The sequence below is a fragment of the Callorhinus ursinus genome, unplaced genomic scaffold, assembly GCF_003265705.2.
Source record: "Callorhinus ursinus isolate GAN/ISIS: 27379988/994484 unplaced genomic scaffold, GSC_fseal_2.0 scaffold40, whole genome shotgun sequence".
Lineage (NCBI taxonomy): Eukaryota > Metazoa > Chordata > Mammalia > Carnivora > Otariidae > Callorhinus > Callorhinus ursinus.
In genome coordinates this window covers 9,740,299-9,762,225 of record NW_027397102.1, presented here as the reverse complement: position 1 = coordinate 9,762,225, position 21,927 = coordinate 9,740,299, and the positions used below count along the sequence as shown (strand labels likewise).

At 31.5% G+C, this 21,927-nt stretch overlaps 1 protein-coding gene across 3 annotated transcripts in view; it reads left to right on the top strand.

Moving 5' to 3' along the window:
• Window positions 1-21,927, top strand: part of RPS6KA6 (ribosomal protein S6 kinase A6) — a 196,037-nt gene that overhangs the window by 114,370 nt on the left and 59,740 nt on the right. For 2 of the 3 annotated variants that reach the window (XM_073880924.1, XM_025879483.2), the window contains 10 exons: window positions 6,718-6,860; window positions 9,646-9,716; window positions 9,947-10,035; window positions 10,824-10,882; window positions 13,261-13,363; window positions 13,996-14,126; window positions 14,899-15,021; window positions 15,648-15,737; window positions 16,767-16,925; window positions 20,286-20,447. In XM_073880924.1, the coding sequence (XP_073737025.1) occupies window positions 6,718-6,860; window positions 9,646-9,716; window positions 9,947-10,035; window positions 10,824-10,882; window positions 13,261-13,363; window positions 13,996-14,126; window positions 14,899-15,021; window positions 15,648-15,737; window positions 16,767-16,925; window positions 20,286-20,447 (1,130 nt within the window). The remainder of the gene's footprint in view (window positions 1-6,717; window positions 6,861-9,645; window positions 9,717-9,946; window positions 10,036-10,823; window positions 10,883-13,260; window positions 13,364-13,995; window positions 14,127-14,898; window positions 15,022-15,647; window positions 15,738-16,766; window positions 16,926-20,285; window positions 20,448-21,927) is intronic. The other variant, XM_073880923.1, reaches the window with a different exon arrangement.

Here is a 21,927-nt window from a genome sequence, read left to right as displayed (position 1 = left end):
ATATTTTAATATATATTTATCTAAGCCTGTTTTCTTTTTTCATTGACTTGTATTTTATTCATCTCTTTAGTGAACTAAAATTCATTTAAAAGGTAGATAAGATAGCTCTCAATATATTCTAATGGTAATACCAAAAAATTATACAATAGAGTTACTATCCTAATTAACAAATGACATTTGGCTTTCTAGATAAAAACACATCATCTTAGTTTTAGTCTAGACTGAAAGATTTATCATAAGTAGTTATCATATTTGAAATATAGTGAATTATAAACTTTTAAACCAAGTGTTTCAGAATTAGAGGTTCATTTTTTTCTTTATTTGTGAAAATGTTTTGTCTTTATTTTGAATATTGATGGTTTACTATAACACAAGGTGCTAATCCTCATAGGATTCTTAAGTGTAAAATATCTTTATTATACAAATTTTAAAAACTTTTATTTTTAAATAATTATAGACTCACAATAAGTTGCAAAAATAGTACTGAGAGGTCCTTTCTACCCATCACCTAAGTTCCCCCAATGGTGACATCTTATAAAACTGCAGTGTATTATCAAACCCCAGAAATTGATTTGTATAGTACAACTCATTGGACCATATACTTTATTTGAATTTCACTAGTTTTTGTGTGCATTTATTTTTTTTGTTTGTGTATAATTCTATGACTTTTTATCACATGTATAGATTTGAATACCACCCACAATCAATATGCAAAACTGTTTTACAACTACAAAAGAACTCTCTTGTGCTGCCTATTTACAGTCATGCCCTCCACCTCCCTCCCCTAACTCCTGGCAACTACTTATCTATTCTTCATCTCTAGTTTTGATATGTTGAGAATATGCTATAAGTAGAACCATACAGTACTCATCCTGGGCATTTGTCCTAGAGAAGTAAAAACTTATGTCCACATAGAAACCTATACATGAATTTTCATAGCAGCTCTATTTATAATAGCCCAAGACTGGAAATGTCCCAAATGTCCTTCAAAGAATGAATGGATAAACAAACTGTGATACAACCATACAATGGAATACTACCCAGCAGTAAAAAGGAAAGAACTCTTGATATATGCAACAGCTTGGATGGACTCAAGGGCATTATGCTGAGTGAGCCAATCTCAAAAGGTTACTTATGTTATAAATAGATAGTAAAATCTTTATTTAATTATCAGAATGTTAAAATGAAGATGTGGTCTTTACAGAGAATTTTGGACCAGTACACTTTAAAGGTAAGTTGCTTTAAATTCCTAAGTATACTGCTTCAATGTAAAAATAAAGTGTAAAACTGTTAACTTGAAGGCTCAGGCAGATGTGACAAAGTTCAAATAAAGTATAGTAAATCTTTTTGATTCATAGCCTGATTCTCTTTTTCATATATAAAAGAAGCAACATAGATTTAAAGGGATTGAAAAAGGAAAAGGAAAGAAAAATAATAGGAAGAGAGAACAGTAGCATTTTAAGATTTTATGTATTATATAATTTTTATTTTATATCAATCAAGTTTTAGTTGCAAAGCTGATTAGAATTTAATTCTTTTCATTTTTAAAAATAAACTATACCTGTTTTGTCAGGGGTTGAGGAAGTGAGGTGGGAAAAAAATAGAATAAATCCGACCTATATCACTTTTCTACATTAAGGTTAATTGGGTGAATAATGATGTCAAATTATTTTGTATTTATTCTTGTAATGTAAATTCTGCTTTTATAGCTTTTGGACTTAAACTGGCTGAGGAGGAAGGATTAGTTAGAAAAAACGTAAACTTATAAGCAAAGGACAGGGGCTTATAACAGGAAGAAAATATGATATAAATATGTTTAACAATTCAATCTATTTTCCTTAAAATGGTGTTAATATTTCTTTTAAAAATGATACAATAATAAATATTAGATAATTTACACTGTTTTATAATTATAGCCCAATTCAAAGTTGTGTAATGAGTAATAAACATATGGATTTAACCTAACACCATTCCAGTATGGTTGGTTAAAGTGTGACCATTCACAGCCAATATTCTAATACTTTACTTTTATTTTTTTCATTATTTCCTTTAACTTATTTTCTTTTTATCCTTTCTTACTTTCTTTTTCTTTCTTTTCTTTTTCTTCCTTTTGTGTGTCTTTTCCTCCCTTCTCCTCTCCCTCTTTTCCTCTTGTCCTTCGTATCTTCTTCCTTCCATTTTGAATACTACAGTCAAAAGTACCAGATTGATAGCTGTTTGTCATTGATACCAGTGGGCTATAGTGATTTAGGAATGTCTCATCTAGGCAGGGTCTTCCCCAAGATTGTCTCTTCTTAGGCTTAGGAGGAAGAATTAGGAGGTTTTCCTTAATCATAAGAGAGGGGCAGTATCTTTCTTTTTATCTGTCCACTTTAAAAATCCTCTAGATAAAAAGAATAGACCTAATGTTTAACAGGTTACTCTAGAATGACAGTGGACTATATAAATGTTCCTTGGTATAACTGTGATTTTAGCTTAATTGACCTCATACCGAGAGTATGATTGTATAGCAGAAGATCAACAGAATGAGAATGAATACCCCAAAATATCTGCATAAATGCCAATATATTATTTATATTGTTTTTGTGTCTTTTTTTTTTTTCTGTAACACCCCACCTCATAGTCTATATAAAATCTAAATATGTAATATGACTTGCCTGGTTCAGAAAATAATGTTTACTCTTAATATCCCATTAAAAATTATAAATTGACAATTTCAACTATCTGTGGTTGCTATATTATGTTTTTGGAGGGACATAATACAGGGTAATTTCTATAAAGAGAAGGGAGAAAAAATATAGTGTCAGAAGTTTATATCACACAGTACTTGAGCTGGATATTTAAGAGAGAATATATACATAAAAATAATTTTAACAATTTTTATGGCTATCTGCAAATTAGTCACAGAGATTACTTTTACTCATAGTAAATAGTCATGAAATTATTGTTTTCTAGGCATGCTTTTAAAATTTGAAGTCTTAGAGTCATTTAAGGTTACAAAAATATACTTCCCCTCTCCCCCGCAAAAAAGCCTTTATATAGCTGATTTCTGTATTTTGTTTTCAAATTAGTGGCTTGGAAAAAAATCACTGATTAACTTATATCTTATTGAATCTTGTAGCTAATTCTTATTGTAAATTATTTTGTCAATTGATTGCTGAGCAAATTCTAGTGTTAAATGTCAGTTTTGTCAGAGAAAGTACAGCAGAGGACCTCTATGGAGTGGTATAAATCTCTGAAAGGTAATGGAGGATAAGAAAATTCTCTTCCCTTTCTCCTCCTCTCTGGAATGGCCAAAGAAGCCAGTGTTCTTCTCTACAAGGTATGTTGTTCTATTCGGCTGAGCTGACCTCGAAGACTAGCTTTTATTACATTTAATCTTTGAAATGGAATGTGCAAGAGTTTAAAAGTCTCAAAATGTAGAGAAATAAAGTAGTAGTACATTGAAAAGATATTTTTAAATTATGGTAAAAATCATAATGCATTTGAGTTATTATACAAGGGTAAGTGATTTTTAAATGAAAATATTGAGCATGGTTAGAAAATTAATTTTGACAGACCCTAAAATTAATTATTAATATTGGTATTTTATTTTAAGAGAGCAATATAGGACTTAGAGCTTTATTTTCATTTATAGAATTAAGGTATAACTTGCATTAGAGTAAAACTCATTCTTCGGGTCTTTGTGGTGATGGAATTATTCTTTATCTTGACAAAATCCTTGTCAATATTGTGGTTGTGATATTGTAATATAGTTTTGTAAGATGTTACCATGGGGGAAACTGGGTAAAGGGCAAATAGGATCTCTTGTAGTATTTCACATAACTGCATGTGAATTTGCAGTTGTCTCAAAATATAAGGTTTAATTTTTAAAAATCACTTTTTCATCTATCGTTCTACAAACTTTGACAAATACATTTAGTTTTATTCCCACCACCAACATAAAGATATAAAACAATTCTATCACCCTCCACAATTTCCTCATAAGTTAATCCTCCTTTTTACCCTAGACAAGTATCAATCTAATTTCTGTCCCTAAGGTTTTGCCTTTTCCATGATTTAATGTAAAACAGAGGCATATAGCAAATAGCCTTTTGAGTCTGGCTTTATTTACTTAATACAGTGCGTTTGAGATTAATCTATATTGTATCAATTTATTTTTTATTGCTGAATAGTGTTCCATTTTATGATGATGGCATAGTTTGTCTAATCCCCAATTAAGGGATATTTGGCTTGTTTCCAGTTTTTGGCAGTGATGAATAAAGCCACTGTAAATATTCATGTGCAGGTTTTATGTGAACATAAATTTTTATTTCGCTTGAGTAAATACTGAAGGAGAGGGATTGCTTGGTCTGATGGTAAGTGTATTTTTAACTCAGTGAGAAACCTCCAAACTGTTATCCAAGTGGTTGCACCATTTTCCATACCCATCAGCAACATATGAGAGCTGTAGTTGCTCTGCATCCTTGTCATTACTTGGTATTGGCGATATTTTTATTTTAGCTCTACTAATAGGCATGTAGTGATATTCATTAGGATTTTAATTTGAATTCCCCTAATAACTGGCAGTGAGCATCTTGTCGTGTATTTATTTCTTTGGAGAAGTATGTGTTCACATCTTTTACCCACTTAAAAGTGGATTGTTTGTTTTATTATTGAATTTCGAGGGGTTATTTTGAGTTTTTAAAATATATTCCTAATACAAGAGCTTTATCAGATATGCAGTCTGCAAATATTTTCTCCAGTCTGTAGCTTTTTTTTTCTTCTCTGAACAGTATCTTTTGAAGAGTTTTGATTTTGACAAAGTCCAGTTACCAACTTTTTCTTTTATGAATTTTACTTTTGATGTTGTATCTCAGAAATCCTTGCCTAATGCAAGATCAAAAAGATTTTCTCCTTTTATTCTTTTGAAAAATTTAGTTTTAGGTTTTACATTTAGTTCTATGATTCATTATTAGTTAATGTTTCTTTATGTTATGAGGATGTTTTTATATATTAATATCCCATTTTTCTGGCACCATTTGTTGAAAAGAACTTAACTTTATTCGTGGAATTGCTTTTACACCTTTATCAGAAATCAATTAACAATATATAGCCAGTTTTAATGCAGTACATATGATCTTAAAAAAAAATCACTCCACTATGAATAATTACATAATAAAAAGCACAGGGCTTAATGAGGAAAATGGGGTTAGGGGCTTAACACTCAAATACATAACCAGATACACAAAAGAAAGATAGGAAGTAGATAAAAATGACAACATTGTTTTACACATTCTAAATGTTTAACAATGTATAAATACTACAATAAGTAGGAACCTTAGTTTGAAAAAAATACTGAAATTTGCTTGTAGAATTGTCAGAAAGGTTACAGTTTGTTAGTTAATGTGAAGTAGTAGAAAACAGATTATCTGGAATTGAGAGTAACACTACAGGTGGACAAGAGTAGCTCATAATACACATGGTGAGCTGAAATAGCTTACAGATGTTTGGGGTATGTGCATGTATCTATTTCTACCTGGCTTGCTTCAGTTAGGTACAGTTTTATAGTGTCTCATCTAGTGTTTTCTTATAGACAAAATTACACATAAACCACACATAAGCCAACCCCATTTGAAATTTGTGTTGTGCTCAAATTGTTTCCTAATGTATCGATCACATTGGAACAAATTTGCATTTTCAAAACAAGCATTATAGTAGAACTATATGTGTTAGTCTATTCTTGGACATTGTCCTTTTGCATTGATATATATCAATATGTATATCAATATATATTGTCCTATATATGACATATATATGTCTAGCCTTTCTCCAATGCATACTTTCTTGATTACTGTAGCTTTATATTAAGTATTAAAGTGAGGTAATGTAAGTCCTTCAATGTTTTTGTTTCTTCAAAATTATTTAGGCTATTGTATTTTCTGTAGTCTTTTTATATAAATTTTAAGTTTAGCTTTTTTATTTTTACAAAAGATATCTTGCTGGGATTATTATTAAAGTTTCACTGACTCTGTAGATCAGTTTTTAGGAGAATTGGTATCTTTAACAACACTGAATCTTCCAAACCATGCATACAATGTGTCTCTCCATTTATTTAGATCTACTTTGATTTCTTTCATCAGTGTTTCTCGTTCTCAGCATACAGGTCTTACATATACTTTGTATATTTGTGCCTGTGGATTTCATGTGGGGTTTTTTTGGTGGTATTATAAGTGGTACTTTTTAAATTTCAGCTTCCAATTTTTCATTGCTAGTATATAGGAATAAGATTGATTTTTATATATTAGTACCTTTAGCTCTTAAAAGCCTTAAAGAAAAATGGAAGCTCACCAAAGCCAAAGCACACTTTGCTTTTTTTAGTATTTTTAAAAAGTGTAAGTTACTCCCTCCTTTTTGTCTTAGTCTGTTTTAAAACTTAGATCAATATGACAGGTTTGATTTAATTGTTGACCTCTCAAAGTTGCTGAATGATATTCTAGTATAGACATGAAAACATGTATTTTGATGATGAAATTTGCTGAGCAATCTTTAAATGCTCTTAAAGAGTATCATTACAAAATACAGGTTGCATTCCATTGTCTCATAGGAGAGGTTTCTTAAGAGTAATTATAGGCCATCCATGAATTGTTTTAAGGTCTAACACAATTTTATTTCTTTTGGTATTTTCTATTTTCTGAATATCTTCAGATATATTTTTGTATCATATTGTTATTATAGATTTTGGACTCAGCAAGGAATCAGTAGATCAAGAAAAGAAGGCTTACTCATTTTGTGGTACAGTGGAGTATATGGCTCCTGAAGTAGTAAATAGGAGAGGCCATTCCCAGAGTGCTGATTGGTGGTCATATGGTGTACTTATGGTAAGTAGTATTAATTTTTTAATTATACCAATATAAAATTAATATTATTTAGAATTTTAATTTAAATTTTGGAATGCATCAGGTTAGAATAGAGTTTTGATAATTCATGATTACTAAAAAACTTGTGACTGGCTAGCTGTTAACAAAGTAAGAATTAAGGTTTTGGTATTCTGATTTCTTTTAAAGTTCCTAGATGAAAAGGTAAATGGCAGCATTCTTTTATAAGCTATTCAAATTTAAAACTTAGAAAAAGACTTTCCAGATTTTAGATTTCAGAATACTATGTTTAACTGTCACATATTTTATTAATTAGGTATCACAGACTTTAGCACTTTATCATAAACCGTCTTATTGTCAAATTGTTTCATGCATGTCCCTAGAAAGACTGTAAACTTCTTGAGGAGAGCAATCATGTTTCATACTACTTTTCATCTCCCACGGTACCTAGCATAGTGGGCATACAAACTGATTAATCTGGTATAAATTAAGAATAGAATTTGTAGTATTAAGTAGAGTGATAAATGAATAGCTATTGAATCAATTTGCTTGTACAATCCATCTTGCTGATAATCCATTTTGCCTATTTACTACTGAATGACATACTATATGACACATTAATGTATTATTGCTTATTATAAACCTGGCATTTGGGGAGGGTAGTGGGGTAGGAATAACCTGGAAGTGCAATATTTGACATTTTTCATCACCTAAGAAGGCATACAATCTGGTTGGGGAAACAATTGGAGCAGCTAAATAAACTGTCTGACAGTATACTTTAGAAATTCAGGCAAGAAATCATGTAAATTGATTTAGGAAAAGTGGAGGAGGTGGAACTTAAATCCTGAAGCATGGATAAAATTTAAATAGTTCCAAGTCTCAGGAAGGATAGTATTGTGATCATATTAACAAAGAACTGGAGAACCAATTAGAATATTAGAATAGTGAAGGAAAGGGTCAAAAATAAAGATAACTTTAAAATTTATGAACTTTTGGGCGCCTGGGTGGCTCAGTTGGTTAAGTGACTGCCTTCGGCTCAGGTCATGATCCTGGAGTCCCGGGATCGAGTCCCGCATTGGGCTCCCTGCTCAGCAGTGAGTCTGCTTCTCCCTCGGAACCCTCCCCCCTCTCATGCTCTCTCTCTCTCTCATTCTCTCTCTCAAATAAATAAATAAAATCTTAAAAAAAATAAAATAAAATAAAATTTATTAACTTTAGGGAATTGAAAGAATGGAAGTTCAGTAGAAAAGAGATAGTTGGGAAGGAGAGCTGGTTTTGGAATGGAGAAATAATTTATTTATAACAGGTTGCATAGGTTACTGTAGGTTTGTGGTTAACCCCTTGGTGGTAATAAATTAGGAGAAGGAAGTGGAGAGAAGATCAGAATCATCTGGAGACTTTTTTTTTTAATTATGTTATGTTAATCTCCATACATTACATCATTAGGTTTTGATGTAGTGTTCCATGATTCATTGTTTGCATATAACACCCAGTGCTCATCTGGAGACTTATAAAAAAATACTGCTCAGTCAGCCAATATACAGTTTAATTTAGGGGGGGGAGGTGTGATTCCAATATAATATCCCCCTTCTTTTTGTCCTTCCCGTTACCATCTCTACTACTCCAGTCCCCAGTGGAGAACCATAACTTTAGGTTTGGAGTCAGGGGACTGGAACTTGAGAACAATGATCCCTATATACTATACTCCCTTTTTCCTTATTTCCCTTTCTATGGCTCCTACCCCTACTTCTTCAGTTTCCAGTTGAGAAACATTACTATAGATTTGGGAGGGAGAACTGGGACTTGAGAGAGATTGAGGCTAGAACAGATTTGAAAGTCATCAGTATATAGGAAAGAATGGAATGGATAAGCTAACTAAGGTTGTGAATTCAAATAAATGAACAGAGGACTGAAGTGAATGCCATTATTGAATCCAAGTTTAGGATTTAAATATTAGAGATATATGTTAGCTAACTGAACATAATAATAAAATAATGAAGAAAGATTTAAATATTAGATACAAAGTTTTCTCTTTAGTGAACTATAATGATCTTAATTTTTAGATCTAGTCTTTTTTATACCATTATTTAGTGTTCTAATTATCTACATTGCAGTTAAATCTCTTAGAGAAAATGATTTTTATGCCATGTACAACTGTCTCCAAAAATCTTTTTTAAGATATTGTTGTATGTATGTAGCTTCTTGTTCTTTTTTGATTGCTTTTTGGGGGGCAATGAGGAGAATAAGAATAGTTACATCTTTTTTTCTTTTTACTTCACTAATGACTAGTAATGTTGAACATCTTTTCATGAACTTATTGGCCTTTTGTAGAAATTCTTTTTTTAAGTTTCATTTAAATTCCACTTAGTTAATACACATTGTAATATTAGTTTCAGTTGTACAAAGCATGTATGAATTTGAAATGGTTCAGTGCTTATTTTTATTTTCCATTCATTGTTCAATGTTTGCTTTAAAAGCATATTTTTGTTTTAAAAGAAAATGCTGTGTGTCTATTTTCAAATTGCTTTGGTTTGAGAAAGTAACCAGATTAGACAATACTGAAAAAAATTGGTTGTTTCATTTCCTACGGTCACCTATCAGTTGGGCTATATGTAGTGGGGTACCAGAAGTGTAGTTCCTTAATTGACTTAGTTTTCTGGTCCTATTTTGACCTATCATGTAGATCCTATGTGATTTGATGATCACGTATTACTTGTTTCAATTTTTTTCCTAAAGAATTTTATTGTATATTCTAAGTTCTAAATTAATGTGTTACTTTTTGTTTTAGTTTGAAATGCTTACTGGTACTCTGCCATTTCAAGGTAAAGACAGAAATGAGACCATGAATATGATATTAAAGTAAGTGTGAACATTATTTTTTTCTTTTGGGAAAAATTCCTTGCTTTCAGTTTTGAGAATCTTGTTTTCAACTGACACACAAGAACGTTTTTTTCACTGTCTTGTTTTCTTCTACCATAAAAGGGACATTAGTTGTCATTGTTAAAGCATTCTTTTAAATTCTTTTTAAGATTTGTCAATTTAAAGTATGGCTAGATTTAAGTGAAATTTTCTAAAATCTTATTTTTCAGAGCAAAACTTGGGATGCCTCAGTTTCTTAGTGCTGAGGCACAAAGTCTCCTAAGGATGTTATTCAAAAGGAATCCAGCAAATAGATTGGGTATTCTTTGTTGTCTTAGCTTTTATAACAATACACTGCATGCTTTGGGAGGATAATTGTAACTTTGTTTTCTGGCTTAGTTCATTTACTGTTGCTATATATTTATACCTAGAAGTTTGCATTTTGTATGTACATAGATCCAGTAAACTCTGTTGTGTCCATAATTTAAGAATGGAGTGGTCTCTTTATTCAGAACTTCTGTTTAATGCATATCATTATGTATATCATGTGGAGTACCTCTTCTAAAATAATTCGCAGAATTATCCCTTATATAGGTATTCCTTTTAGATATTTGAAGGTAATTATTCTGTCCCTTCCAGTACTCTTCAAGGTAAATATATCCATAGTCTCTCATTATTTGGCCACTTACTGGTAACCTTTACCTGGATCCAGATGTGATCCTATCATTTTATTTGTGGACTTGTGTTAAAATTTCAATGTCACTTTATTCTGTTGCACTTTTTAATTTGGCATTGAGATACAAGGTCATAAGTTGAATTGCAAAGGAAAGAAAATATGCTTCAATTTTAATTATATGTTAAACATTATTTTGATTTAACTTGGAAGGCATTCCGGTATTTCATGATACTTTATGTGCTTCAATGTGAACATTAGATATATTTTATCATATTAAATCAAAAAACAGTAAAATATCAGATAAGAAATCATAAAATTTTCACTGAAAGGAGTCTATAAAATGTATATACTCTTGTACAGATAATAGCAGAGAAGCCAGGTAGACAGCTTAAAAAAATTACACCAGTAAAAAATTATTTCTTTTTTTATAGGTTCAGAAGGAGTTGAGGAAATCAAAAGGCATATTTTTTTTGCAAATGTTGACTGGAATGTAAGTTCAGTAGAAACTTTGTTACTGAGTGACTTTAATATGAACTAACACTGAAGAATAAAATGGTTATATTTGGACTTTGTTGATAAAACTTAGGTTTTTTCTTGGTATGAGATTTTTATTTAGAGGTATAGATGTCGTGACAATTACCTTGAACCAGTAGATGTGTGGATGATGTTTAGTAAATTTTTGTTACCCATATGTTTTGCCTATTAAGTGTAGTTACTATTCTCCCCTATTCTCAGCTGGGGAATGTGAAGGAGGGACAGAAAGGGATAAGGGGGTGAATGATAAGGCAAATTAAGATCTATGGATCCATGTACATTTTTCTTCCTCCTTCACATTCCCCAACTGAGAATAGGAGAGAATAACCACACTTAACTGGTAAAAAGCTTCAGTACAGCAAAGCAAACAATCAGCAAAACTAAAAGGCAACCTAAGGAATGGGAGAAGATATTTGCAGATGACATATCTGATAAAGGGTTAGTGTCCAAAATATATAAAAACTTATAAAATTCAACACCCAAAAAGTGAATAGTCCAATTAAAAACTGGGCAGAAGACATGAATAGACATTTTTCCAAAGACATACAGATGACCAGCAGATACATGAAAAGATGCTCAACATCACTCACCATCAGGGAAATACAAATCAAAACTACAATGAGATATCACTTTACATCAGGTAGAATGGCTAAAATTAACAACACAGCAAACAACAGGTGTTGGCAAGGATGCAGAGAAAGAGGAATCCTCTTATATTGTTGGTAGGAATGCAAACTGGTGTAGCCACCCTGAAAACAGTATGGAGGTTCATCAAAAAGTTAAAAATAGAACTACCGAATGACCCAGCAATTGCCCTATTAGGTATTTACCCAAAGGATACAAAAATACTAATTCAAAGGGTTACATGAACCCTGATGTTTATAAGCAGCATTATCAACAATAGCCATTATAGAAACAGCCCAAATGTCCATCGACTGATGAATGGATAAAGAAGTGGTGTGTGTGTGTGTGTGTGTGTGTGTGTGTGTGTGTGTGTGTGTAATAGAATATTACTCAGCCATCAAAAAGAATGAAATCCTGCCATTTGCAATGACATGGATGGAACTAGAGTATATTACGCTAAATGAAAAAAGTCAGAGAAAGACAGTTATCATATATCACTCATATGTGGAATTTAAGAAACAACACAAATGAACATGGGAAAAAAGAAGCAAACCAAGAAACAGACACTTAACTATAGAGAACAAACTGAAGATTGCTGGAGGGGAGGTGGGTGGGTGGGGAATGGGTTAAACAGGTGATGGGATTAAGGAGGGCACTTGTTACGATGAACATCAGGTGTCATATGTAAGTTTTGAATCACTAAATTCTACACCTAAAACCAATATTTCACTGTATGTTATCTAGCTGGAGTTTAAATTAAAAGTTGGAAAAAATGATTTTTTTATAATTGTACAACTGCACAACCTAAACTGCACAACATAAGCCATTAGTATTAATACCCTGAAAGGCCACTCAGTGAGCATGCTACATGGGAGTCTGTCCTATGTCATATGTGCGTGCATCCCTTTCTTGGTGTCCTTATATCGCCTTGTCATTTTTTTTCCTAATGCTTGTCTACTCTTCCTTTCTTCTTAACTAGACAACCACAAATTCCTTTTTTCCATCATTCTTATATCTAAACAGTTTATGTTCATTGCTATTAATTTAAATAACAAAAGAATATATTGTTTATATATTTGAATAAATGAAAATCAAAGTAATTCTCTATTAATTTTCCCCTGCTATGGGACTGTGACCTTTTAAAAAAGCAGATTTTTAAAAGAGGGCAGTAGATTTTCATATATTTTAAGATGTTTTAAATGTCTTTCAAAAACAAAATTTTAGGAACTTAAGTTGTTAGACAAGATTATATTTTTAAATTATTTAATAATAGCTCTAAACAGTGTATTTAAGACATATTTTTATGTAACATCAAAATATTTTAGGTGAAATATATACTTCTTGAAGATTATTAGTTTTGAAATTCTTGAATGTTATTAGTTACTTCTGTACAGTCACATTGTGATATATTCTACATGGTTATTTTACCAGTGAGAATTAAAGTCAGTTTTTGATATCCAAAATTGAACATCATTCCTTGTGTATGCAACTTTTGGCATCACTGTTGTGTTTCCTGGTCTCATTTGACTGTGATTATCTCTCAAATTTTTAGAATTTGGTTAACAGGTATACGAAGCCTGTTAAAATTTTATTTATTAAATTGTGAGTCTTCTATTAAGGATTATTAATATTATATTCTGCTTTCCCTTAGAAAATATAATAATTTTAAAGTGTTAGTATGATTTTGTGTTATCCTGTTTTTTCTTCTAGAAATTATATAGAAAAGAAGTTCAACCTCCTTTCAAACCTGCTTCTGGAAAACCGGATGATACTTTTTGTTTTGATCCTGAGTTTACTGCAAAAACACCTAAAGGTAATGCATGTTTATATGTAATATCAGGGCTTTCATTCAATTAGATTGTTAAAAATAAACTAGCTTCTTAGGTAAAAACTAAATGAATTTTAAGTTTGCAGAGGGTTTGTTTGCGTTATATGAAAGTGTGGATCTTATATACAGCATTGCATGGGCATCTTTCAAGCAGAGGATTTAAATAGGAAATATTTATCAGGGAAGCAAGGGTTAAAGCAAAGGGTGAAATTTTTTCATTTTTGTTTTAAAAGTCCTTTGACATGCTCATGCATTATAGGGTAAGGAGTAAGAGGTAAGACGAGATATATCACTGACTCTTAAAGTTTATAATTTAGTGAGGTCTACTTAGAGTAGCATCTGTTTCATACATTCATTCAGCAAATATTGAATACCAACAAATATTGAAGGTATTAAGCACTGAAGATGCAACAGTGAACAGAAGAGGCAAAAATTACAATCCATGGGGCTTGCAGAGTAGCTAGATGGGGAGACAGATAATATGCAGTAAATCAAAAACATGATATACAGTGTCTGATGGAAACATTTAATGGTTTCTTTTATATTTAAAAAATGCTAACATTTCATATCATAGAATTCTGTGTAGTTTTAATTAAATATAATTATTTGGACATTAGATTCTCCTGGTTTGCCAGCTAGTGCTAATGCTCATCAACTCTTCAAAGGATTCAGCTTTGTTGCAACTTCTATTGCAGAAGAATATAAAATCACTCCTGTTACAAGTGCAAACGTGTTACCAATTGTTCAGGTAAATTCCACTTAATCAGATTATTCAGTGTAGGGATAACTATTTCTTTCAGTTATTGGTAATGGATTTACAATAATTTTAAGTGCTTTATTTATTTTTATTATGTTCAGTTAGCCAGCATATAGTACATCTTAAGTTTTTGTTGTAGTGCTCAATGGTTCATTAGTTGCGTATAACACCCAGTGCTCATCCTAAAAAAATGTCCCAACATCACTAGCCATCAGGGAAGTACAAATCACAACCACAATGAGATACCATCTTACACCAGTTAGAATGGCCAAAATTAACAAGACAGGAAGCAACAAGTGTTGGCAGTTTGTGGAGAAAGGGGAACCCTCTTACACTGTTGATGGGAATGTAAGCTGGTACAGCCACTCTGGAAAACAGTATGGGGGTTCCTCAAGACATTAAAAATTTTAAGTGATTTTTAACTTCTTAACTTATCTCTGTGTATAATATGACTTAAAGATGTCGCCATATGTTTTGGAAAAATACAGGTAGTAGTAACCTTTAATTATATTTATGTAATTTCTTCTGACAAGAAAAATGTAATGGCAGTGTATAAACTAGTTGGTTTATTGTATTGGCTTTGGGGATCTAGAAAACCTAAAATTTAGGATTAACAAAGAAGCTCCTTAAACCATTTATAAATACTGATAAAACTTCTCTATAATGAATTTTTAAAAAGATTTCGTATTGATGAATATTTAGAAGAGAAGATAAAATTTGTGAAAATATTTCATTCTCTTTAATATTTTACTTTAAAAAACAGATAAATGGAAATGCTACACAATTTGCTGAAGTATATGAATTAAAAGAGGATATTGGTGTTGGCTCCTATTCTGTTTGCAAGCGATGCATTCATACAGCTACCAACATGGAATTTGCAGTGAAGGTATTATCTCTGAGCCTAACTTGTTTGTTTTATATATATACATATATGTAAGTTAAATTACAGGGTAACTTACAGACATTTTTCAGTGGAGCAAGTGGAGATAGCAAAGATAAGATGATAAGGGAAGTTTTTCAAGTTTTTAAATTCTAGTTAGTTAACATACATGGTAAAATTAGTTTCAGGTGTAGAATTTAGTGATTCATCACTTACATATAATACCCAGTATTCATCATAGATGGGGGAAACGTCTTAAGACAGTATTTTCATTTGAATTTCTTTCTAAGACTTTATTTTGGAGGAAGGGTATATTTCATGAATGTCTTGTTTTAAATAGTTTTATTTTAATATAGTATGGTAAGATTGCACAATTGTGACAATTACTGTTACATTTGGATCACATTATCAGTTGGTATAGTTTCAGTTAAGTGGAATATAATGTTAAAGAAAACTTTTTTTTTGTTAAGTTTCAGTTATAGGAAATTTTTAAATGTTAAAATAATGTGAAACAAACATCACTCTTGAGTTTGTTTGCTTAAAATATAACCAAATGGAAAATATTTCATTCATTTTTAGACAAAGAAAATAATTTGGTTTTCTTTGAAATTTTTCTTTATCTTATTTCTTAGATCATTGACAAAAGTAAGAGAGACCCCTCAGAAGAAATTGAAATTTTGATGCGCTATGGACAACACCCCAACGTTATTACTTTAAAGGATGTAGGTATTCAAAATCTATGTATCAGCTAAGCTAATGAAGTTATGACTTGACACTTTATTTTCTTTTTGAAACTTTTCATGTTTATGGTATAGTCTACTTTTAAGCCACAAAATCTCAAAAATCTTAAATTTGCCACTTCAGTTCTTTTTTTTCCCCTGTGATTCTGTACTCCTACCCTTCTTATACAACATCAAAAAGGAACTATTTTGGTTGGTAAATGACAGTGTCCTGATGGCTTGAATACGTCCTGATGGCTTGACTATGTTCTGACTGATCAACTAAACAACATTATAACCAGCACCATTTATTATCCTGTAGTACTAAAAATAGAGAAGATATAGGAGATTTGGAATCTGCCAAATTCTAAAATATTTTACTTTTTTGATTATAAAGCAAATGGCTATAGCATTATGGATTGTTCCTTGAGTGAAATAGTATTATGCATTTTGATTTGTAATCTTTAAGCAGTATTTCCTTGTACATATATATATATACACATACATACACACACACACACACGCACATCTGTGTATACAAACATCTCACATGCCCTGAAAGGGTACACATATTTTTCTTATTTATTCTCCTTAATATAGTATTTGAATTCAATGAAATATTTAAGATACCATATCAGATAATGGACTGTGAGGACTATATTTAAAAATAATATATTTACTGCCAGAAGGAAGCTTATTATTAGTAGGGAAGAGAAGTGGCTATAATATAATCAAAAATGAGATAGATGCTATTTGAGAGACACAGAGTTCTATTGTTCCATTTATATAATTTGATGAATTATAATGTACAACTTCAAAAGTTAATGCAATTATATGTTTAACATGGTCTCAAGACTCTATAGGAGGTTGTTTAGCCATTTTAATCTTCACTGTAGCCTGTACTATATTAACAGCAAGGGGTTAATGTCCTTTTTTAACAATAGAGGTTCACTAGAAAAGGAAAATAAATATAATTTCAAAATTTCAGAATTATAATTATAAATAATAATATTTAAAACATTTTTTTTTTAGGTTTATGATGATGGTAGATATGTTTACCTTGTTACGGATTTGATGAAAGGAGGAGAACTACTTGACCGTATTCTCAAAAAAAAATGTTTCTCAGAACGGGAAGCTAGTGATGTACTGATTGTAATAACTAAGACAGTTGACTATCTTCATTGTCAAGGAGTAAGTTGTAGTTATATTCTCCCCTTCAATTTTGGGACTTATATATCTTCATAAAATTATATCTAGGAGATGCCACTCAAAATGAATTTTCCTGTAACATATATTTCTATAGAGAGTATCCTAATAAAATTCATAATGTAGTGAAAGTTAGAGATTTAGGAAATTGGATAATACTTTATTAATTTTTTTCACTCTGCCTGTTGCCCTGTTTAAGAGCATATTAGTTTTAAAATGGTTTGAATTATGTAAATATATCTAACCTTGACTTTGAAATTATTAAACCTAATCAAACTTAAAAGTCAGACAAGGACATGTGAGTATTTTTCAAATTATACTGTATCTAACATATAAAGTTCTGGCAATAAAAGGACTGTGTATCTTTTTCAGGGGGTATAGTTGGCACACAATGTTACATTAGTTTCAAGTGTACAGCATAGTGATTCAACAATTTTATACGTTATGCTATACTCACTACAACAGATGTAGCTACCATCTGTCACCATACAATGCTATTACATTACCAGTGACAATATTCTCTATTCCATACTTTTTATTCCCATAACTTACTCATTCCATACTAGAAAGCCTGTGTCTCCCACTCCCCTTCACCCATTTTGCCCATACCTCCACCCACTCTCCTCTGGAAACCATCATTTTGTCTCTGTATTTTTAGGTCTGATTCTGCTTTTTGTTTATTTGTTATTCATTTGTTTTTCAGATTTCACTTGAAAGTAAAATTATATGGTATTTCTCTTTCCCAGTCTGACTTATTTCACTTAGCATAATACCCTCTAAGTCCATCCATAGTTGTTGAAAATGGCAAGATCTCATTTTTTATGGCTGTGCTAATATCCCATCACACACACACACACACACACATACACACACACACACGCAACCTATCTTCTTTATCCATTCATCTGTGGATGGACACTTAGGTTGCTTCCATATCTTGGCTATTGTAAATAATGCTGCAATAAACAAACGGATGCCTATATCTTTTTCAATAGTGTCTTTGTTTTCTTTGGGCAAATACCCAGTAGTGAAATTATTAGATAATGTGGTATTTCTATTTTTAATTTTTTGAGGAACCTCTATACTGTTTTCCACAATGGCTATACCAGTGTACATTCCCATCAACAGTGTTCTAGGGTTCCTTTTTTCCACATCCTTGATAACACTTGTTATTTCTTGTCTTTTTGATTCTAACCATTCTGATAGTTGTAAGGTGATACCTCATTGTGCTGATTTGCATTTTCCTGATGATGAGTGATACTGAACATCTTTACATGTGGCTGTTGGCCATCTCTATGTCTTCTTTGGAAAAATGTCCAGAGAGGACTATATATCTTGACCCTTGCCAACCCCTCCTACAAATACAGTAACAAATTTGTATTCTAAGCATTTGAAATACTAATGTATTAAAATTTATGCTGGAGGAACAGGTCTGTTATTTTGCTTCCTATGTCTTCATAAAGAAAGCAAATGAATTGAGTTATGAAAAAGACCAATTTTTATTATAACAGCTATACAAGTAAACAAAGTCACAAATAATTTAAAATTTTAAGTTTGAGTCAATTGTAATAGTACATATGTATTCACTTAAGTATAAAAAATTTAAAAATGAACAATTCAGAATTGACATAGTGAAAATTCTATAGGGACCCTTCTTATAATTAAGAAAAATAAGCCAGTACTTAGTGTGTGTTTTAAGAGATATATTTTAAATATTTTGAAATATACACTCTATAGTGCTAAAGGAATAATTCTATTATAATTTAATTCCATGATAGTCTTCATCAACACTCTCTAAAATAAAGGGTGATCAGGGTTTTTGAGAAAAGTAAAACAACTATTTTTTCTTTATTATTTTATAAACCTTCAGATTCTTACATCAATTAAATAAATCAATCATAGATATATATTGAGCATTTCTACATGCCAGGCATTGTAAAAGGTGATGCAGATTCAAGCATGAGTAAGACTTGATCCTTGTCTTTAAAAAACTTTTAGTGTAGTAAAATGCTGATTAAAGATAGGACTAGAATAAATGAAGTAGATAATATTAGTAGGAAAATCATCATAGAGAATTTCAGAATATTTTCCATTTCTAGCATTTCATTTGGTTCTCATTGTTTCTGTTTCCTTCTGAGAATTTCATGCATTGAAAACATGTTTTTGTTTTACTTCATTGATATAGTTATAATAGCCACTTTATTTTTAATATTTCTTTTATCTTTATTTGTTTTGTGAATTTTGAATAATACATTTTTATTGAGATATAATTGGCATATAACAATATGTCCATTTAAGTTGTACATGTTGATTTGATACATTTATGTGCTGCGATATGATTACCACCATGGAATTAGTTAATACCTTCATCATGTCACATGTAATAATAGCCACTTTAAAATCTTGTCTGTTAGGTCCAATGTGGTTCATCTTGGAGTTGGAATTGGTTGATTTTCTCTTTTCTTGAAACTGTGTTCCATTTTCTTGGTCCTTATATATCAGATAATTTTGGATTATATACTATACATTTGAATATTAAGTAGATTTTTTTGTATTGTTAGTTTTTTATTCAATGATTATTATTGTTTTGTTTTGGTGGATAATTTTCTTGGCAGGGTTTGCACTGAAAACTCTGCATTTTGGGCAGCAGCTCTGGTCTCTGTATCTCTTATCTTTGTATGAATTACACGGAGCCTCTTCTATACACTTTTGATTCAGGGGTCAGTTCTGGCTCTTTTCCTTACAGAATTCCTCCTGAGCATTCAGTTTCCTAGCATCTCTTTTCTGTTCCTCCCAGCCAGAAAGTCTGTGGGCTTTTCCACATATGTTTTCACCATCACTGTGTGACAGGAACTGCACTTAAACCCTAGGCTAAAAACCACAGATATGCTAACCTTGCTTATAGCTCCCTATATTTCCTCCTTCAACAAAGTGTATACTTCCCATCAGAGTCTGTCTGCTTCTGTTCATTCTCCAGTACCTTCAGGTAGTTGATTTTTTAATTATGTTCAAGTTTTAGAGCTGTTTACTGTGGAGAAGAGAGTGTTAAGTAGGGTCTTAGTCCATTATTTCCAAAAGTGGAACTGAGACTTGAATTTTGATATTTTGAGTTTGGAAATGATAACAAAACTTATGGCTTGAATAGAAACTGGAACATTATCGGACAGAGATCATTTCTTCTGTATACTTCAGGCTGTCAAGGCTATCAAGGTTGGAGAAAGTGTCATTTTCAAAATTTTATGATTTAGAAAGTTCCTTCGCCTGGAAATACTTGAACGTAAAGTGTTTTATTTCATAGATGTTTAGTTCACTATAGAAATGTAATTTTTTTCTTTTATGTTCAAGGTTGTTCATCGTGATCTTAAACCTAGTAATATTTTATATATGGATGAATCAGCCAATGCAGACTCCATTAGAATTTGTGATTTTGGGTTTGCAAAACAACTTCGAGGGGAAAATGGACTTCTCTTGACTCCATGCTACACTGCAAACTTTGTAGCACCTGAGGTATTCTTTAAAACTTTAGTATTGGCCTTTTGTTCTTTTCCTTTAGTTGAATATATATGATGTCATGTATATGTTGCAGTTGATAGGTAAAAGCTGTTATCTTATCCTTTCCCAACTATAAAGCTCTTTAAATTAGTGAATTCTGATAACCTCTAACATAAATAGTCAGACTAGTAAGTAGCATCTGGAAACAGCCTGAATGTATAATCATCAGACTACTCTTTTCTGTTGGATTATGTACTACCATCAGAATCATACACTTTTAGAGCTGGGAGGGAGAATAGAGATAACCCCATCTTCAACATATTAAATATTTTAAGTGAAGAAATTGAGGCTCAAAGTACTTTAAATAAGTTTTTCAAGACCCAGCATCCACTTAGTAATAAAGCCAGGATAGATTTTCAGATATTTCAGTTTGTGCTGAACCTGAGGTAATTTATATTGTTTAACATTATACATAATATATAAGGGTAGTGCCACCCCTGATTGTCTTTAAGATCTAATTCTTGGAGAAAACAGCTTCACAGGGTTTTTTCTAAGCAGGGGGATTTTTCTTGGCAAATAATATTCATATGTAGATCTTAGAGGGAAGAGTCAGGAAAGGTGAGTCTGGGGAGGTTAAGCGGGATAGGTTTCACATTTATCAGACTCCCAACAGTCAGTTCTGATACTGGGGATGGGAGCTTTGACAGTAGCAACTCCCACAGCAGTGAAAGTATGGTTGATCAAAAATGAATTAGGGGGCGCCTGGGTGGCACAGTCAGTTGAGCATCCAACTCTTGGTTTCAGCTGGGGTGGTAATCTCAGTGTCATGGCATTGAGCCCCGAGTCAGGCTCCAGCTCAGCATGGAGTCTGCCTAGAGACTCTCTCCCTCTCCCTCTGCCTCTCCCTCTCCTCTCTTTCTCTAAAATAAATTTTAAAAAATGAATCAGGGATGGCACTGGCCATATAATTTCTTTGTATGTAAGTTAGAAACTATTCTATCTTATGAATAATGCTAACCCATATGAATTATCATATCTTCAGCACAAAGCAAGATACACAAAAATCTTCAGGTTTGAAAAATTGAATTGTCCAAGTCAGAGAAGAAGAGTAAAATAATTTGAGGATAAATTCCTACCTCATGTGCATGTTTTCTGATTTTTTATATCAAATACTCTCCCTTTCAGGATAATAATTCACATCAGATATAACAAGACATTCATATTTAAATATCAACAAATCTGTATTTTAATAAGTATATATTAGAAAAATATTTTATTGAGGTAAAATTAGCATGCAGTGTTATTATTTTCAGGTATGAAAAGTAGTATATCTAATAATGAAAATAGAAATATGGAAAATAGAAAAATAACATATTAATAATGAAAAATTCCCATAATAGAATTTATTGCCTTCCTTTAAGATGTTAATTTTGAAGAACTATGATACCTGCTTTACAGGGTTTTTATGATAAGAGGTTTGCTGTATAAAAATTAT